This window comes from Trachymyrmex cornetzi, unplaced genomic scaffold, assembly GCF_001594075.2.
Source record: "Trachymyrmex cornetzi isolate Tcor2-1 unplaced genomic scaffold, Tcor1.1 scaffold18, whole genome shotgun sequence".
In the NCBI taxonomy this organism is placed as follows: Eukaryota; Metazoa; Arthropoda; class Insecta; order Hymenoptera; family Formicidae; genus Trachymyrmex; species Trachymyrmex cornetzi.
In genome coordinates this window covers 31,277-52,485 of record NW_017296418.1, presented here as the reverse complement: position 1 = coordinate 52,485, position 21,209 = coordinate 31,277, and the positions used below count along the sequence as shown (strand labels likewise).

Genomic DNA, 21,209 nt, shown 5'->3' with positions numbered 1-21,209 from the left:
TTCGATATTATTTGTTACTTTAAGCTTCAGTGAAAGTAATATCCCAAATATTGTTAAAAAGTAACAAGAATAAATGTATGGTTTTTGCATTTTAAAAAATTATGGCCATCATACCCGAGTTTACCCTAAATACAAAAATAGCGATTTAGAATCTGGATCGAAAATCATTTCAGTAAAAAGTAGATATATTTTTTAAAAATAACTAAGATAAAAAAAATTCGTATTTAAAGTATAAAATTATATTGTTAAATATATAAATATTGACCCTATTAAACTTTCATGAGTTAATGACATTCACTTTTGTATGGAAAGTATAAATTTTTAATTTCGGTCACTTTTTGCAGAGATTATTATACACCTGATACATCTTTAATTTTCATTGCTGCGAATAGTGCATTTTTAAAGCAGGGATCGGAACCAATGCAACATAGACGTAGGGACTAGATTTGTATTACGAATTACAAGTAAAAATATCTTTCGACGAAATCGCGACGATTGGAGTCCACTTTTCATGTTTGTAATGAGAAATTAATTCCAAACTTATACCAGCATCGAATACCCTTTCGTAGAAATGCCACGCCGATACGACATGAGGTACATAAAAAGTTTGCATGGTCGCACGCGAAAATTCGATTTGTCTTCGACGAAATACAAAGTTCAAGGTTTCTTGGGAGCATCGTCGTCGGTCGCGCGAAATGATTAGGTCTCGGTCTGCCGAGCGCCGTAATCGCGAGTGTAGTACCTGCACCCAGCATTTCCACGGTTTCCCTCCTTGTCCTTCTTCCTCTGGCGAGCAATAAATTTTGTATTTGTCGTAACCTCGTTTTCAAACGTGACGTTCGGCAGCGGGTGTCCCGCGGGATCAATATTTCGAAAGGGATAGAGGGAGGGGGAAGAGAGAGTCATCCGAGGTACAAACGTATAAATAGATAATTCTCCAAATAACGACTATGTAGCCACTGTAACCCTGCACGTCAAACGACGCAATCGGATATATGGAAATTACTTGGCCGTATTCTGTCGCGCGTTGACGTTACATTTATGAAGTAGCGAGGGAAGAGGACTTGGAAGCAAAAAAAAATTTGATTATCGAGAGTTAATTGAAGTTTAATCTACGGAAATTTGTACAACACGATTCCGTTTATGGCTATTTAAATTAAAATTAACCATAAAAGAATATGGTACTTTGACTCTCAGCAATTCAGATTCTTTAAATAAATTATACAATGATAAAGAAATATTATTTTTGCACTGTATTAATATACAGTGCAAAAATTCGCACAGAAAAAATTTTAGTTGTAGAAAATAAACATTAATTAAAAATTGTATATGATGAGTATGTTTGAATACTTTTGGTATGTCTAAATAATAGAATTTTTTATTTTCGCTTATTTTTAAAATGATATATTTTAATCATTACACATCTTTTCAAGTAAAATAATTTTGAAAAATATACAATATATTTTATTCTTTGTTAACAAATTGCAAATTAATATGTACTTTTTAAAAATAAGGTTTTTCTTTTAAGATATCTTTTCTGTGTAAATACTTATTGTACTCATTATGGCAATATCAAGCATTTAAAAAAATTTTATCGAATATGGTGAGAAGATTAACAATTTTATTACAAAAACGAGATAAGCATTTTTTCACTTGCAACAAAATGGTTATAAATTCGTTTGCAATCAACATTGTAGAGCAGTTGGTTCACCATTTATCTCCTCTCAAAAGAGTTGTGTTTCACATTGTATATCCTTTTGCAAACTACGTGTTATATTGATATTTTTAAGAGGGAAGCGTGTTTTCTCCTGCGAAGCCAATTTTCACGGCAGCTTGCGCCGTTTCCCAGCGGAAACGTAATTCTACGCGAAAGGCAGAACTCAGCGGTGAAATCAAAGTGACGCTAGCTAGGTGAATCTTTTTTCCTTCCCTTTTTTTATTTGCAGTAATATGACGCAGCAATACGTTACGAACTTGATAGGCACGCGAATGAAGTGCTTCCCCAGAAGCATTACAACGATTTTTCCTAGAATTCTATTCCTGACCAAGTGCACGGAGCAGCGCTATTAAATTTAAAATAGGACATGGTTTACAAAAATATTCAGCAGCTGTAGACAACTTCCCACGGCATAGAATATAATCTTATAGAATATAATTTCTATGCCGCGCGACAAGTAGAACGCCTACGATTGAAATTTTAAAACGTCCAATACAATTAGTTTTTATAGTAGATTGTCGACTTCTATTTGGCAAATAAAATTACTCATCACTCGATGCGAGATGCAGCTGCGATAATGTTTACCTTATTGATGCAAATTGACATTAACTCGTCCGAACGGTCAATTTTTCACGTTGGCGAGCCAAGTCTATGAAAGTGACAAGGAAGTAATAAATCTTGATAAATCAACTGACAAACACATGACTCGTTTATATCAATTTCTAGGATCACTTCCATTACTTTTTTCAACCTTGAACTTTGTACTTCTGTGAAATTTCCAAGTAACATCGATAAACTGTCTTGAGTTCTTTGAGAGCACGATTTACACCACGCGATTAAACTTACCATGACTGTAAAGACTGTAATATTCCGTGACGAACCAACTTTATTATTACTAGGAAAAAAAATTTAATGCTTTAAACAAAATTAACATTTTTAACAGCAATTTTGTTTTTATAACAAAAAATTTAGTTTCTTTTGCTTAATATTTTTCAGCTGTTGTGAATTCAAAAGTATTTATTTACGTCAACACTAAACAGTTTTATTAGTATAGCCAAACATTCTCGTTTAATACATTTTTATAAATATTTATTGCTGTTACAGCAAAATTTTAATTTATATAACAAAACATTTTTCTTAGTGTAATAACTTATTTTTAAAAAATATTATATATATCTATATCATTATGTATCTTAATGTATTATTTTTTAAAAAAGAAAAGAGAGAAAGAGAAAGTTGTTTTAATTTGGTATTAAATGTTGAAATAATTTAAACAAGAAATTTGAAAACATTGCATGTTAATACAAAATTATAAAAGTGTGACGATATATTTTAAATGAAATTAGATATATTTATTATATCTAATTTAGTTTAAAAATCTGTCGGCGTCACGTCGCGTTATTTGGAGAAATCGTTATCGTAAATGTATTATTAAAATATCATTTAAGCTTTCCTTAAAAGCGTTTTAGTATCGCACTAGAGCATGCAATACGTCACGTTTTACGCAACTTGTATCCTGTACATAAATCCGCGCGCTTGTATATTGGAGATTCTGTACGTCTAGCCGCTCTTTTCTTGATTACGTCACCGACCGCAAAGGTAGGAGCGGAAAGAAACTATTAAACTATTAAAGCGAATCGATGTAAATCGACACTTGGGACTCGGTCATGTGTACATGGGTGCCTTTTCGATCGTCCGCCCAACGGTAGTGGTGGCTATCATCCACTGTCGTAAGGGTGGATAGCTGACATTAGTCGGACATGCGCCCTGTGCTTCGCGATGTCAGCACGCTGTAGTTTGTAACAACACAGTTGTGATGGTAACACTCACAGTGCTGCGGTCCTATCGGCGTTGCAATGTGCGCGTTTGTACTCATTATTAAACTATCCATCCCGGGCTAATCCGTATTCGGTAACTTTCGCGAAATTAATCATTTCGCGATTAACCACGCGATCATCTATGAAAACGTTCGACTGCGCTCGCGCGTGCTCGCGGTGGTATCGTACATGCGTTTTACCGGTTGGTGTTGACATTGAACGCGTGTGTATGCTGTCGTGTTTTGCACGCGTGCAAATTTGCACGAGTGTTAGATCGCGATTTTACATTGGGGAACGATACACGTATCGCACTGCGACATTATCTTTCGCGAAAATATCACTTACGCTAAAATATGAAATCGAATCACTTTGTACGTTGTTTCTGTGTGCCTACTCGTTATCGCGACCGTATCGATTTAACGAAGTATTACCCTCGATAGATTCATTTTAACAAGTACAAATTCCAGTAAATCCCGGAAATTATTAGGTGTTAAACTTAATTCCTGCCGTTTTCCGTCTCCAAAATTGATTTGTTTCGAAGGGAAATATCTTAATCAAAGTATTATTAATTAATAATAAAGTAGAAAATGGAGGAAATTACTTTGATTAAGGTATTCATTCATTTTCCCTTCGAAACAAATCAATTTTGGAGACGAAAAACGGCAGGAGTTAAGTTTAACACCTAATATAAACTATCACAGTATGTAAATGCTGCAAAAACGCTTGAACATTGTAATCAAAAATGAAAATGTTTAATTCTGAAACATAAAATTGACGTTATATCTTTTCAAGTATACAGTCTATACTGCTAAATATGAAAGAAGTAATAGTAATCCAATCGCTTGAAATAAATAACATTTTGTTCATTTTAATTTCGATGTGTGTCAAAATGTAAATCAATCCATTTCTGTGGTTAATTTGTAAGGTAAAAACGTCTATATTAACATATATAGATTAATAAATCATAAATTAAATTTGAGTCACACACACACACACAAATATAATAGATTTTTTACTTAAATTGTTTAATTCTATTGTTAAACAATTTAATTAATATAATGATATATTCAGTAAGAGCAGTGAGCGACTTACAGAAAGTATTAAAAGTAAACCCAATTGGATATAATTTGATATTATGAATTCAATAGAATAAAATTATATTTTGTCCTCATTTGTTAATGCAAAATTTTATCCATTTAAGAAGACCATTCTTATATCTTATAATAAGATTACTCTACTTAATCTATCCTATAATTAAAGCAAATTTAAATGAGATCAGAGATTATCAAATTTCTACGATAATAAATCACAGGTTCACGTCGTCACGTTCAAAAAGTTAAATTTGGATTTAACTCACGGAGTAGATACATTGCGTGACAGCGCAGGTGTGCATCTGTTGCAATAGTATGAATAACATAATTTAAAATATATCTATTAAGTGCAGAAGATGTTAACATGCCACGATAAGAGAAAGTTATTTATATAAAGACGTTTTGAAGATAACATCGAGAAGGTATTTTCATCGCACGCAAATTTTTTAAGATATCGGTAAGCAACCTTAATAACGTTGAAAGTTGCTTCAAACACGTAAGTTCTCTCTTTCGCGAAGTTGGAGAAGAAGAAATTGTGAACTTGACATATCGCCTCATACTGCGACCTCTATTTATCGTCAGTACAAGTAGGCTTGTGTGACTACTTTAGCAAAAAGTTCCTTTTCATATATTTTCTTTTTTTTTTAGAAATTCTATATTAGACCTAAAATGGCATACGTCGTGCATGCACGTAGTTTTTACATTTCTAAATTTTTCTAAAAGGTTTAAAAGACATGACTTAATCAAATTAAAAATGTGAATTGCAAACCAACAAATTCTATAAAACTGAATCTATGAACTGCTTGAAAAAATTAAGATAAATGATTCGTAATTGGATGAAATCGTGCCTGAGTTTTCAATGTGAAAGAGTTTGTGTGAGGATCTCTTAGGACAAACACAAGACTGACGACATTCGGAAGAACTGAGAACCCAAAGAGAAATGCATATCCGGTCGCAACAGCTGGGCGCTCGCGGAGTCTCCATGGACATGAAAACATCATGGGCGGCTCAGGAACACGACTCTACGTTTCCTAATTTGGAGACTATGGTATATTGATTTTAAAAGCTCAATACAAATTTCAAAAATGAAGTAAATGTGTCACAAGATACAACAAGATCCGAGAACACAAAAATAACCGCAGTCCAAAATTTATTAGTTTCTCTTAATTTTTCAAATTGCGTCTTTAATGAATGAGTACCATAAATTTTTTTAAATCAGGCTCACCGTATCAATACAGTGCAAAATTATCATTTAATGAGCACGTTTTAACGAAGACGGAAAGGTAACGCAAGTAGGTGATCGTATCATTAAAGCGGGTCAACGTCATGCATTTCGTAAGACAGTATCCTGAAGTTGGAAAAGGAGAAACTGCGAAGCGAGGTACACAGGAGAAACGGGAACATCGCTTATTCTATATACGGTCATGTATGTCGGAGTCGTCGACTTCACGAAACTCGGGTAGTCCGCGTGCGCCCAGGCGATTTAAATCGACACCCAATTCACGATCCTTCCTAAAAACCACTCGCATGCGCTTCTATCGCATGTACATAACGAGCGCAGTTCTGAAGCGCAATTCGCATATTATCTATTTTCAAGTAATTAACCCAGCCATTTAAACAATAGAGCAAAGATAAAGGCTCTCTAGAGATAATCTGAATAAAAATCTTTCAATGCCTATTAGAGCCGACACAGCATATTATGTGTAATAATCAATTTATTAATAAACAATAAAATTATGTAATTATGTGTCGCGGCTCTAATAGGCATTGAAAGATTTTTATCCAGCCATTTAAGTCTTTTTATTTACTTTTATCTTTTTTGTCATTTCTTTATTAGCAATCAGTTATATTAACAGATTGAATCATTATTAAATTATATTTAACTAGAATACAATGAAAATATAGCTATCATATTTACTATTCATATCATTATAATCTCGCGAGTGTGCATTACCGTTTACTAATGCAACACATTACAGGTATTTATTGGGTCAAAGAAATAATGGTAATCCTATTATACAGTCAATAATGCATACAATTTAACTCTCTGTGGTTAGGGAATTTATTTCCTATACCTGGAAAGTATTTTCGCTTTACAATACTGAATTAATCTAACATTAAATAAATATACATATTGTAAGATGGTTATCTAGAATTCAATATAATTCACCTTAATGCAGTTTATACATCTAAAAATTTTCTACCATATTTGCCAGTTATAAAATTATGAATGTAAATTCAATTAATACATTATTATTATCAATGATCTTTGCGCTGAATTTACGAGTTTACGCTTGTAACTGCATGGTATACAGAGGCAAAGTGTCCAATATGGCGGGTTCATTAGGAATGAATCAATTAGTGGCGCGGCTGATTGCCGATGCAATCATCGAAGGGATATGCAATTAGGAGGTACATGATTATTAAACCGCAGTTGATCCTTGTTCCATTATTTCCAAAACGGTTATACAAAATTTCAATCGTTACAAATATTTTAGGCCGTTATATCATAAAAATATAGTTTTTTTTTATTGAAAGAACAACAAAATTATTAAACCTTCACGGAAAGAACGATTTTGCTCAAGTATCTACAAATTTAGATAGATATAGATCTGAAATTAATTTTGTTGAACCATTAAAATAATGCTGCAAAAAGTTTTGACATACTAGTAACCAGTTTGAGTGCTTTAATTATTTTGATGATACAACAAAACTATTTTTAATTCTGTATTTAGCTAAATTGTTACATAGCAAAACCGTTCTTTCTGTATTGAAGAAATATCGTTCCATTTTAATTTACTTCTTTACAATATTCAATGAAAATGTATATTTCAAATGCTGTATTATCACATTTTTTAAATCTATAGTTTCCCCATCGGAAAAATCTTTCTTTTTCCAATATACGATTATAATTAAATCAATACAATTGTAAAAAAAATCAATTCCAATTTACAGAACGAATAGCAGCACGAATCTATTTTTTTGCCAACTCGTTTCATAAATGCAATTGGGACCTTATCTTTTTAACACGCGACTACATAATCGCGCGAGTTTACAACTCTACAATCAAGAGTAGTACCTTTAATAATATACACCTCGGGAGTAAAAGAGCCAAAGCGTCGGGGCGGCGCAGGGTTAAGAGACGAACGAGCTGCTTTAGCATAATAATGAGTTTACTAACCCCCCTCGTATGTAGGTTAAAGGTGAATCGATGAGGCAGCGCCGGTGCCTGTATGTGCATCGTCGTTCCTATAGCCTGCAGTAGAGCTTGCCGCGATACCATGCACCCCTCGCATGCGAGCCGACGTTCCAACCGCGAGCAACGTCGGCCCGCATTTCTGCGCGGTGACACGCCGATGCTCAAAGCGAATTATCCCGTGACACAGGCTCGCTTCCAGCAGAAACAGCTGCAGGAGAAGGAGCAGAAGCTGCTGCAGCTATACGACCAGCAACAGCAGAGAGCCTATCAGGTCGTACAGCGGAGTAGCGCCGGTTCCAACGGTTCCGGCCCGATCAGAACCGCATCAACGACAACGACGGCGTCCCATACGACCTCGACCTCGCAAGGTGGTAAGGTAAGTGAAAAAGTCAGCAAGTTGGTTTACTACTTATACTATAAATCATTTGTTTTGTTGCTTATTGATTTATTTCTCGAAGCAATTTTAGAAATGTTATAAATGCCATTTTTTTATTTCTTTCGCGAAGAAATGGGAATGCAATTTTTAATTGCAAATTTAGACTATCTCGAGTATAATTTCTCGTTTGAAATCTTTAACAATTGTTCGAGCTTAATTATCGTACAGGTGAGGCAAATGTTCGACGAGAGACGGCAGACTACCGTGAAGGGAATCGACAGAAGCTACCCGCTGGAACCGCTTGAGAACAAGTTGCGAAAGCAAGCGAATACAAACGACGTGGCGTCGCAGAGGAATGGTAATGTGACGGTGAATCGACAGTCTGTGAAACGCGTGTCGCGCGCGGACGTTAACAGCAACGTTAACGGCGGCAAGCCTGTTGTTTCTTACCATGAAGAGATCGTTCGCGAGTCGTTTGGCCCGTCCATACGTCGTCATGATGATGAGGACGAGTACGGTGTCGAGAATCGCATCGCCAATGGACATTATCGTCACGAAGCTGATAATGAGGTCGGTTGTGCGTGAAATGTCAATACTTTGCTTAATCTTCAATTTCATGTTGCGTCCTACATAAAACAATTTTTCTGAAATCTTTTAGGAAACAAGTCCTTATCTCAACTAGAATTTTAATAGATTTAATCAGAAAATTCTGATTCGTCTATTTTCAATTAGAATTCTAATTAATTCGACCAGACAGTTTTCTCGGTGTATATCTAAAATCACAAAATTAAAATTAAAAGAGTTGGAAAAAGTATTCCCTTGAGTATATAATTTTATTCAAAGCAGCAGTTACTCTGCTGAGCACGATTCAGGAATATTGTTATTTTTTTATTATCTGTGTGTTAATATCTTGTATGCAGCAAGAAGAAGCGTTGGATCAGGAGACGGTAGAGAGAAATCGTATGATGGCGAAGATTCATCTAATGGGGTTCGACGAGACTCTGAAGCATCGCGTGAGGAACGATTTGGAGAGCGAGGAGTTTCCGGAATACCTCATGGTGGATGTACCCGAGAAGCTCTCGAAGAGGAACGTTACGAAGAAATTGTCTCAAGCGGAAGAACGACTCGAACGATTCAAGAACGCGAACGCGAAAAGAAGTAACATGCCGAAACAGGCGACTTCGACCAATACGGTGATAAGAAAGCGATCGGAACAAGTGATTCCGACAAAATCCAATTCCAGGTAAGAACGTTTCTCATATTATTATTGAAACTGAAATTGTAAGTAAAGTAGTGAAATAATATAATATTAAAGAGATCACTTTTTAATGTGTTATGACATCCCTGAAATTAAAAATTAAAGCCCGTATTCTAATACTTTACTTTTATTGATAAATGTGCGCATTTATTTTTGGGTTTCTATATTGGTACACTCTGTCCGCAAAGGTCGATACCAAACTTGCACAACGTGTTAATAACTAATAAGGTCAAGTAGGTAGAAATATTCATATTAAACGTTTAAACGTTTAAAGATTTACGAGCAGAATGCATTTACTATTACTTCTAGTACAGTAAAAGTACTTGAAAAATTTCAACAATTATTAGTTCTATGAATGAAAGTTTGCATTCTTTCTTCTAAAAGAATGTAGGCTTCAATTTATCAAACTAATGACTGTTGAACTCTTTCGAATATTTCTACTGTACTAGAAATAGCAGTAAATGCATTCTACTCTTAAATCTTTAAATATCTATTCAATCTCATTAATATATTGTATAAGTTTAGCATCGACCTTTTGCAGATATCTTGCAACATAAATTATAAGATAAATGCGCGTATTTATCGGTAAAAGTGAAGTGTAAAAATATAGATCTACATCTATTATTTACGTAGCTGTATAAATAATTGTGAATCTCGATCATCGACAATCGCTAACAAATTGCCGCTGCTTACCAGAATTAATTTACATGCCACGTAGTTGCAATCGCTATCCTCGACTATTACAAATATACTGCGCTAACAATGTGCTCGCAAAGAGTTTTCAAAAGGAAAAAGAGATCTGAGGAAGAGCATAATATCACATGATCGTTTTTGTTCTAATATGTTTATCTAACCCCCGCCTTATCGCCATAAACTAGAGCGAATATTAAAAAAAGGACAGACGGTGGATAACTAATTTGGCAGAATCGTATTGCATAAATGAGCATTCGGAGAAGAGTAATTAATTTGATTAATCTAAGTATGCAAACGAGTGAACAAGTGCCTCTGTTCCGATCCGAGGAAACGTGCAAAACCATCCAAGCTTAATTATCATCGTACGCGTCGCATTTAACCGCAATTCACGCGGGGCAGATTTAACACCGGGCTGAGAGAAAACTATATAACTAGCGCAACGTCCACTACAAACAAAAACAACTAGCGCTAATTAGCTTGGGCGCTGGGCCAAAAATAAGGACGATTGCTGTAAGAAAAAGCACGCCTCACTTTTAGCGATTCCGCTTCAAAGCCGTTTTACATTTGCTTTCTCGACTGTGCGTTCTTAGAGTACGGAGCGAGGTCGCCGGAACTTCCCCAACCAGCACGCGAAGCGGAAGTAGCCTGACCTCAGAGCGCAGTCAAAGGATTCTCGAAAATACAAACAGTCCCCTGCCGACTAGAACTCGCATAGTTGGCGAAATGAGTTCGAGACGACGGGAAAGTTCGGATACTGAGACACTCGGCCAACGCACGAGTCCGCGAAGCTTCTTAACAAGAGAAGCTGCAAAGGCAGAAGACACTTCGAGAATTTATCCCAGGCGTAATGAATACATGTCATTGACGTCTGACGGAAAAATATTCATAAGACGTAGCGTGAGTCCGCAGTTTTTTTGTAGAGAATCCAAAAGATCTGGCACGACTATGAGCATCGATCGAAAGTCCGATTCATCCGGATCGCCATTATTCTATCAAGAAACGTCAACAAAACAAAGTAGAACTCCATTTTTTCTTAATGAATCTCGCAAAACGAATGAATCTAAATCATCTTTATGGAATGGCAGAGAAATTTCGTCAAAACAAAGCATGAATTCGCAATATTTCTCTGAATCCAAACGATCGGAAACAGCTATGAGTACCGATCGAGAAACTATTGGATCCAAATCGTCCGAATGGAGCGAGGGAACATCAACAAAACGAGATACCAATTTTGATCGGAAAGAAGTTCAAACAAGTACGAGTCTTGGCCGACAATCTTCTTTATCTAAATCGCCATTGTATGAAGAAAAAATATTAAAAAGGCGAAGCACCAGTCCGCAGTTTTTCTGCAAAGAATCCGAACGATCCGCCACGACTATGAGCATCGATCGTGCAACTAGCGAATCTAAATCGTCGCTGTATGATCATGAAATAGTAATGAAACGAAGCAAAAGTCCGCGATTCTTTCTCAGTAAATCTGAACAATCTCGCAAAACAAATGAATCTGAATCACCAGTATGGAATGACAGAGGAATTTCGTCAAGACAAAGCACAAGTCCACAATATTTCCGTCGTGAATCCAAAGGATCCGAAACAGCTATGAGTACCGATCGAGAAACTATCAAATCTAAATCGCCCGAGTGGAGCAAAGGAATAAGGAAACGAGATATGACCGATTTCCAACAGAAGAAAGTTCAAACAAGTCTCCATCAACAATCTCTTCCATCTAAATCATCATTATATGAAGAAAAACTATTAAAAAGGCGAAGCATCAGTCCGCAGTTCTTCTGCAAAGAATCCGAACGATCCGCTACGACTATAAGTATCGATCGTGCAACTAGGGAATCTAAATCGCTGTCATACGATCATGAAATGGTAATGAAGCAAAGCGAGAATCCGCGTTTCTTTCTCAGTGAATCTGAACAATCTCGCAAAACGAGTGAATCCAAATCATCGATATGGAATGACAGAGAAATTTCATCAAGACAAAGCACGAGTCCGCAATATTTCCGTCGTGAATCCAAACGACCAGAAACAGCTATGAGTACCGATCGAGAAACTGTCGGATCTAAATCGTCCGAGTGGAGCAAGCGAAACACAAGTCCGCGATTCTTTTCGAGAGAAGCTACAAAGGCGGAAACTTCGAGAATTTATCCGAGAAGTAATAGATATAAGTCATTGACATCCGATGGAAAAATATTCGTAAGACGTAGCGCAAGTCCGCAGTTCTTTCGTAGAGAATCCAAACGATCTGGTACAACTATGAGCATTGATCGCAAAGTTGGTGAACCTAGATCGTCATATGATCGAAGAGTATCGAAGCGAAGCGCAACTCCAAGACTGTTAAACGGAAAGACCAAGGAACGATCTGCAATCACTACGAGTATCGATCAGAAATACGGCGGATTTAAATTGTCTGAAATTATGCGCAACAAACGCTCCACGAATCCACAATTTTTCTGCAAAGAGTCTGAAAAATCCGCTACAACGATGTTGATAGAACCAAGATCGAGATCAAATTCTACCAAAAGTTTATTAAATCAGCGCAGTTCAGATACTTCTTATAGGCGACCTATAAAATCTCCGATTGATAAAAAGAATAGTTTTACGAAAGATGGACATACTTCAAGTCCTTCAGTTGCTAAACACGAAGTGAAAAAGGCTTTGAAGAAAACCGACGTTTTCAGCAATATTACAGAAACTCGCAGATCGTCGAAAATCTCGGAGACCTCCGCGACATCGTCCAGCTCGATCGTAAACCTCAAGTACGGTTTGGAATTCGATAATATTTTCCAGTCAGCAGGTCTGGTCCGTAAATTTATGAAGTCTCAAGATGGAAAACAGCGCTCGATTCGTCAATCGCCTTCGAAACGCAACGCAAATGTTCGAATCTCCGCAAGAGGTAATCAATCGAAAAATCGATGTAAAACTTCGTCTCTCCAAATAGCAAGATCACCGTCTATCGAAGGTAGGAAAAGAGCTACGCCAGAATTTTCTCGCAAAAGTATCACTCCGACGGAAGTTGACATGGACATTCAAGAGATTACTATGACGGATCATCGTATTGAACGCGACAAACTGCAAAAAGCGCCAAGTCCAATATCGAAGCGACAATTTGATGGAACGTACACGAAATCGTTCAATAGTGGAGCGAAATTCAAAACCTCGATCACCTACCCCGTTCGCAAACCGTATAGAGAGAGAGGGTCCATTTTAGAATCAAGCGTTTTCAAGTCGAAGGGAGGTCTCTCCGAAAAAACATCCATGGGTCGTCAAAGCAGTCGAGAGAACAAAAGCATCAGTTTGAATAAACTCGGCTTCAGTCCTACGAGCGGAAGTTCTCGGCGTATCATAAATCGAAACAGGACAGATGAAATATCTTCTCAAATGCGGAAACAATCCACAAAAAATGAAGTTAAATATAGTGCGACTCAATCCACGAAACGTGAGGACCAACAGCGCGCGAGTTCTCGATCTCCAATTTACATGCGGAATCGTTCTGCGGAAAGTAGAGCAGTTGGCAGTCCGAAAGTAACATCTCCTGATTTTTCTAAGATGAGAAAATATCCCGATACAGTCTCGCCGATTTTGTACGACTTCGCGGAGAGGAGGACCAAAGGAGCACGCACAAAATTTGATCAACCGCAAAGCTTACGATCTGCGCGACTAGTACAGGGTGCTGTGAAGGACAGGAATTTGTCTACAAACGACAAATATAATCGGGGAAAAGAAAGACATGAAGATAAAAATATATCGGTAGATGAAGTTGATATCGGCGTAAAGTATCAAACGGTAGTCAAAACTGCTTTGACTAAAGGAAGCAAAGATTATAGCAAAATTATTCGCTCAAACTCCGCTGATCGGATTACAAGCAAAAGGGTCTTCCTTCGCGAAACTACGCCGATGAAGTCGAGTACTTCAAAGAAAACGATTTCTCCGACGGGAGAATGTGGCAGGCGGCACGACTTAGAGTCTAGGGTTTCACCGCGAGTCTCACCTTTACGGAAAACAGCTGAAATTTCTCGTGGCATCTACACTCCGAAGATTTTCTCATCTCAGAATATCATAGCGAAAACGGATCAAAGCTCCACGTTCAAATTTTCGACGTACACTGTCGAAGACCGCAGACGCGAGAGTGTCGCGAATAAATTGGCGGAATTCAATAAAATGAGCGTGAAACGTAAAACCGCAGAACCGAAGAATATCGTAAGTGAATTTTCCAAAACTCAATGCGAGGGCAAATATAAAAAAGATCTCGAAAGGATGGACTCTGTGGAATCAGCGTTGAGACGATTTGATTCCATAGGCGCGGAATTTGAATGTTCAAGTTTGACGAACTTCCAGGCATCTCCAGAGATCTCCTTGCAAACGATGGACGTGCAAACAAAAGTTGTTAAAAAATCAATCGATTCGAAAGGAACGACAGTCCCTTCTCGTAAAGTAACGGATCATACGATTTTAAAATCGACGCTGAAATCTCCAATTGGTAAAAATCTGAAAACTAAAAACGTCGCGCGTAAAAGTGATTTAAGGATTCTCAAAAAGGAGACTCGTTCCTCTAAGAGGCCAACAAGATTTGGAAGTTCCATTGAAAGCAAACAGAGATCTACGAAAATTCAATCACCAGCGTGCAAGCGGCGATTGTTTGAATCCGATTCAGAGAAAGAGGTTCAAGAAGAACGGCCAAAATTGAGTTGCACAAAAGCGCGTAAGGATGAGAATTGTTCTTTCGTAAATATAAGATTTCGTAAAGACGAAACAGTCTCAAACATAAGGTCTTCCAAAAGTCTCGATCGCGACATTGCGAAAGAGTCGGAAGAAACGTTTACGTTTTCCGTGAAGCCGTTGCGGTCCATCGAGGATATTCGAAAATTGATCGATAGCGAACAAAATAAATCAGTCACTACGGAAGAATCGAGGTCAGCGATTGCAAATCAGCGTTCGGCCTCGCGAGAGAATGTCGATGCGAAGAGATCGAGTCCCGCAATCGATGCAGCAAAAAACAGGACCGATCCCGCGAGACTGACTAAAATTAAATCCTGTGTATCCAGGATCACGAAGAGCCCGAGTCCCGATGTAGCTGCGACAAAGCAGCGCGAAATAAATGCGCGAACGACAAGAGGAAGCACTCCTTCATCCCCCTCAAAAAGTCCTGATGTTGCCCCTACGGTGAGTACTATTAAAAAATCACTAATCACTTAATCTTCCGAAGCTGATACCAAAATTTGTAACGCTGGGTTTGTAAAGCCCATTTAACGGATGCTAATTAAAAGATATTAATTAATTTCAAGGAGAACCAAAATGACATAATTCATATAAAAAAGGATGAATATTAAGTATATTTTAATAAAAATAATCCCCTTTGCAGATGTGTAAGAAAATTGAATAATTTGACAAAGATTTTTAGAATTAAGTGGGGTTCAATATATAGTCGAAGGGTTAAATCAATTAAATCATTAAAGATTGCCTTGTAATGAAGGTAATTTTATAACATCCTATTCCCTTCTTTTTATTTATTTAAATATTTTTGCTTCTACCTGTTATTTTTTTTTGTTTCTTATACTATACATAGTAAAACGCAACTTTTATTCGTTATAGGCTATTAAATTTTTTTACAGATTAACTATTTTCATTAAATTGTAATTATGAAAACAGAATCAGCGTGCAGAATCGAGGAATCAAGAAGCGAAACCTTCGAGAAGATCAACAAAAGGTGTGGGTTCGAGCAGGAGTAAGGTAACCGGAACGATCGATACAGTTGACGGCGTCGTTCTCCAAAACGGTTCGCCGAATGAATCAACGAAGAAATCCGACGCCTTCATGGTCGACTTCGACGATCGATCATCGAAAGAAGACGACACGATGTCGAAAAAATCACCGATGAAGAAATCTTTTAACGACGTAAGAGTGATTTTTTTTCTTTTGTTAAAATTCGATATACGAATGTTTTTTATTTTATTATTTTTATTGCATGAGCCAAGTGGTGCTGTGTGAAATAATCCATTTTTATTAGATTTTCGTATCGTTGAAATTGATCGCTACAAATGCAATAACGTAAAATATAGCTTACTTCATGCTGCTCTCTTGTATAAATCAAACTAAAATCCGCACAAGTCTAAAAACATTCTTTAATATTAACACATATGTTAATATTAAATTTTATGTATTTTAAATAAATTAGCAATGAGAACACACCAGTCTGGCGCAAAACGAATATTAATCATACTTCTATAATCTTCTCACGGTCGTGCAATTTATTTCCCAAACAATTGCAATCAGAGTCAATTGGCAGATATGATCTGCCAAAAAATCAAAAGAAAACTCGCATATTAATTGCTGGATTCGGAAGAAAGAACTCATGAGGGCAATTAATAAATTTAAATTAAATTATACAAGGTATAATTATATGTTAACCTAAATTGTTATTTCGCTATTGAAAAACAAATTATATAATAAAAAAAATTTTACATAATGCGTACGTTTCAAGGTGTATTTAAATATAAATTCAAATATAAATATATATATATAGATGTATGTTTTTATGCAGTTCATATTTGTTCATGCAATTTATACGTACAATCCTATTTATTTGCAGAAACAACAGACAGCTTCCAGTGCTTCAGACCGGCCGACCTCATCGTCGAATTCCAGTGTTAACTTAATTCAAGATTCCAGTGCGAAAAGTAGAATGGAAAGTGAAAGAGGAAAAGGAATAGGGAAAGGAGGTGGTAAAAGTAGAGGTAAAACTATAGAAAAACCTTCTTCCAGTAGTGGCAAACTTGCAAACTCGTCAAGTTTCAACGAAGATGCAACTAACGACACGTAAGTTTTTCTAGTAATCTCTGTATGTTTTATTAGAAAATAATAATTTATGTCAAATAAAAGTACATATAAATTATCATTAAAATTATAATTTTTATAATTTATATTTGTACCAGAGAAGAAATGCCACTTTGATAAGCAGCAGTAACAGTTATGAAACGTGAACATGACGTTATTTTTATAGAATTTAATATAATTTCTATTATAAAATATTAGAAAAAAATAAGAACTTAAAAAAAACTCTCTCTCTCTCTCTCTCTCTCTCTCTCGTATCATTTCTTAATATTGAATAATATACAGACGTAAAAATTAATGATTAAAATTAATCTTTAAAAAAAATCTTTATAAAATTATTCGCGTTATTAATTGATAACAGGAAGGGCTTGGTAAAGTGTAAAACATGCGGACGTAGCTTTGCACAGAATCGAATCGATCTTCACGAAGAGATCTGCATGAAAACGGCAACCAAGAAGAGGAAGCAGTTTGATCCGGTGATGAACCGAGTCAGAGGAACCGAACTCGAGCCTTTCGTTAAGAAAGGCTTCACTAAACGAGAGGTCGGTATTAAGAAATAGAATTTCTTCGAAAAGGATTGATGACTGAAAGTTATAATTTTTCGATAACATCAGTAATATCAAATTTTAATACATAAAATGAATTAGTCCAATGAATTATTTATCCAATTTATGTTGTGAAGGCCGAAACTTGATTCAATCCAAGCTTGTTTTCTTCAAGGAGAATAACAGCACTTATACTGTTTTATACTGTTTTCAGACGAAAACGAAGAAGCCGGAAACCAAACCGGACTGGCGGCGCAAGCACGAGGAATTTATCAACGCGATCCGCTACGCAAGGGAGACGCAGGCACGATTGGCGGCAGGTGAAAATTTGAGCGATCTGCCGCCACCGCCGCCCAGCGATACCAGCGATTACATCCAGTGTGAGCACTGTGGCAGGAAGTTCAATCGGTCCGCCGCGGAGCGGCACATTCCGATTTGCAAGCGTATGCATGACAAGAAGCAAACGCATGCACCGAGGGCGAGACGCTAAAGAGGAAGTCGCGGAGAACACTCAGGCTTTTCCCAGCCTCTCTGCGAAGAAAAATCTTATACTCCTAAATAGCGTTCATTTTTTTTAAGCGACTCTCTTCCCCTCGTTTCTTTTCCGCCGATTTACAAGTGTAACACTCCCTTCCGTCTCGTACGCGAATTGCGACCTTACTTCATTTCGAAATTTTCGTCTGCTTCACGCCTATAATGTTGAAATGTAAATAAAAGATTCGATAGAAAATTTGAAAAACTTGTTTCTACATTATTTCAAATTTTATTAAGAACAGCACAGAAATAGATTCATGGATTGGAACGTAATTACATGATTTGAAATATTATGACGTTTATTGAAACGAGTGAAGCAAACGAAAATAATATTAATAATAAAAAAGATTATCTATATGTGAACTAACGGCATGTCGTAAGTGGTCGACAAATTTGAAGTGATCGAATATGACAGCAATAATCATTGATATTTAAAGTAGGTATGCCGCTGACGAATATCGCTTTTTATTCGTGATATTATCGCCTAGAAGCTGGAGCTTTGAATAACTATCGATAAAATTTTTTATCAAATGAATTTTTATACTCATTTCGTAATTAAATGCATTTTTATAACCGCAAGGATTATATACAAATAAAGATGTAAAAAGATGCGCCGATATAATGTACATGAAGGAAATATATTATATATAGCATAAATATGAGGGTGAGCAAAAATCGTAATTTTTTTCATAACACATGAGACAACGAATTGTACGATTCTATTTTAAATTTCAGTCGATCACTTAATTCTCAAAAAATTGAAAACAATTATTTTATTTACATAATAATATTATATTCTACAGTGTTATAATTAGAGAAATTACGATTTAATGTTTTTATTTCTATACATTATTTAACAAAAATATTTATCATATATGTAATATTCGAATTATTACTTTTTCTTGCAAATCATTTATTATACAAATTGCGATTATTACATAACAACATATATAATGTCGCTTTTTTAAATTAAATTAAAATTAAATATTTTCTTTTATTTATTATGCAGTTTATAATAAAGTAGTCTGTGAATGTATTACATTTTTTAATATAACTTTCAAGACTTGTAACTCTCAACTTTTCTTAAATTATATTTCTAACTATTTTTTCAGATAGTAATTTAAATATACTACATTCTCTAATATAATTTTCAAATTTCGTGATTAATATGTCTTTAATATAATTTTCAAGATTTGTGACAATCTTTTTTTTAATTTTACATACTCTATAATTATCGAATCTCTCAGACAAACGAATAATCTGAATAATCTCCTTATCTCTTTTCTTAAATTAAAACATTACGCGAAAATACAATACAAATACACTCATAAAGTACCTTTAATAACATTTTTTATGTACTAAACTAAATTATAACCTACATTCTCTGATAAAAATTTTTCTCAGAATTTTTATGTAAATTTTAGAATTTTTTAGCACTTCTAATTAATTTTAATAACTTTTTAAAGAATTTCTCAGATTTTTTCGCGTGAGAGTTTCACGAAGAAAATTTTCAATCGGATATCGAAAATAGTAAGGAAAGGAAAATGCGACGAGTAATTCAAATCTGCACGCGCGTTTTGCTCGCGATTTGATACATCGCGATACATCGAAGACTTGTGAAACGGCGGCGAGCCAATCGGAATAGTCCACGAAAAGTCGCTTGTCAGCGGCCGGGATGCCGCTAGCGCAACTGGGCGAACGTCAGAGCGGTCGGAGCATTGTGCGGAGGTGGTGTAGCGCGCTCGTTCACCTCGCTGCGACTCTCGGCGGATGTGAATGACTTCTGGTGCAATGTCTCAAGTCGCTTGTACAATCCACGGAATAATGTCGAGGCTCTTAGGTAAGTCACGTGCGTACGTTTCGCCGAATTATCAGCGCAGGACGCCGGTTATCGGCGACATTGATAGCTCTTGACGTTGCCACGAATTCCGGTGATATCGCTGGAGTTCTGTGTGAACGACATCGCAACAAGTGTCTCCTCGAGACCCATTCCGCGAGAGAAACGTCATCATTCTCCTATGCTCCCACACAGCCTGTCCGCGTACCTTAAATAGCGTTTAAATACGTAAATTTGGACACACGTCTTCCTATGGACCATACATCTTGTTTGCATACTTTTCTCCTTGCAGGTGTCCTTCTGTTAGTCGCTGGAGCAAACTGCATGTACGCGTCCAATTCAGCCGTCGTTGATCTTAGGCCAAATAATTTTGATAATTTAGTGTTAAATAGTGATCACATCTGGGTGGTTGAATTCTATGCGCCATGGTGTGGACACTGTCAACAGTTGACGCCGGAGTATGACAAAGCAGCTACTGCATTAAAGGTGACTCGTCATATTTAATTTTTCTATATAAATATATATACGAAGCATACATGTGAACATACATACATATATCTTTAAATAATATTAAGTAAATCAACTAGGAAATGTTCAATACAAATGAGTAAAGAAAATGATATCCAATAAAAGCAGATCTTGGTGCCTAATAATATTTTGTATGAATTTTACAGTTTTATTTGAATTAAAAATGATAAAATTTACACAAAAAATAATAAGCGTTAAAATCTTTCTTTGACTGACCAGATATGGCTTTTTTTGCTCATTTGTTACATATACCTTTAACTTATCCTAACAGGGTGTTGTAAAAGTTGGCGCGGTAAATGCTGATGAACACAAATCTCTGGGAAGTAAATACGGCGTTCGTGGTTTCCCAACAATCAAGATATTCGGACTTGACAAAAAGCCGGAAGACTACAATGGTCCGAGAAGTGCAGTTGGCATTGTTGATGCTGCGTTAAATGCTGCTAGTCAAAAAGTTCGAAAAGTGTTAGGTGGTAAAACTTCGGGAGGTGAATCCAAGGTAAATTATAATTTGAATATGACTAGCCCTAGATTTTTTACGAAGAGTATTGAAATAGAGTACATAATTTTGTACATAAATAGAAAAGATAATTTCCTGGCATGCAAATTACTAAATAGCAGGGTTGGGTAAGTTACTTTTTTCTTTTAACTAAGTTAAGTTAAAGTTAACAACCTTGAAAATTTAACTTAGTTAAAATACAAGTTAATGTATAATGAAATTAATTGAATTAAAAGTTAAGTTAATAAAAAAAAGTAATTGAAAAATTAAAAGTTAAATTT

The 21,209-nt window shown here is 35.9% G+C and overlaps 2 protein-coding genes across 2 annotated transcripts in view; both read left to right on the top strand.

The window, feature by feature from the left end:
* LOC108759324 (uncharacterized) overlaps positions 1-18,724 on the top strand; it is a 32,179-nt gene extending 13,455 nt beyond the window's left edge. Inside the window, exons 3-10 of the mRNA XM_018504689.1 lie at positions 8,012-8,200; positions 8,429-8,770; positions 9,121-9,443; positions 10,742-15,320; positions 15,807-16,052; positions 16,747-16,973; positions 17,350-17,530; positions 17,748-18,724. Coding sequence (XP_018360191.1) covers positions 8,012-8,200; positions 8,429-8,770; positions 9,121-9,443; positions 10,742-15,320; positions 15,807-16,052; positions 16,747-16,973; positions 17,350-17,530; positions 17,748-18,023 — 6,363 coding nt within the window. The 3' untranslated portion in view covers positions 18,024-18,724. The remainder of the gene's footprint in view (positions 1-8,011; positions 8,201-8,428; positions 8,771-9,120; positions 9,444-10,741; positions 15,321-15,806; positions 16,053-16,746; positions 16,974-17,349; positions 17,531-17,747) is intronic.
* Positions 18,725-19,751: 1,027 nt separating this feature from the next.
* Positions 19,752-21,209, top strand: part of CaBP1 (Protein disulfide-isomerase A6 homolog CaBP1) — a 4,122-nt gene continuing 2,664 nt past the window's right edge. The window contains exons 1-3 of the mRNA XM_018504726.1: positions 19,752-19,907; positions 20,197-20,390; positions 20,704-20,928. Coding sequence (XP_018360228.1) covers positions 19,844-19,907; positions 20,197-20,390; positions 20,704-20,928 — 483 coding nt within the window. The 5' untranslated portion in view covers positions 19,752-19,843. The remainder of the gene's footprint in view (positions 19,908-20,196; positions 20,391-20,703; positions 20,929-21,209) is intronic.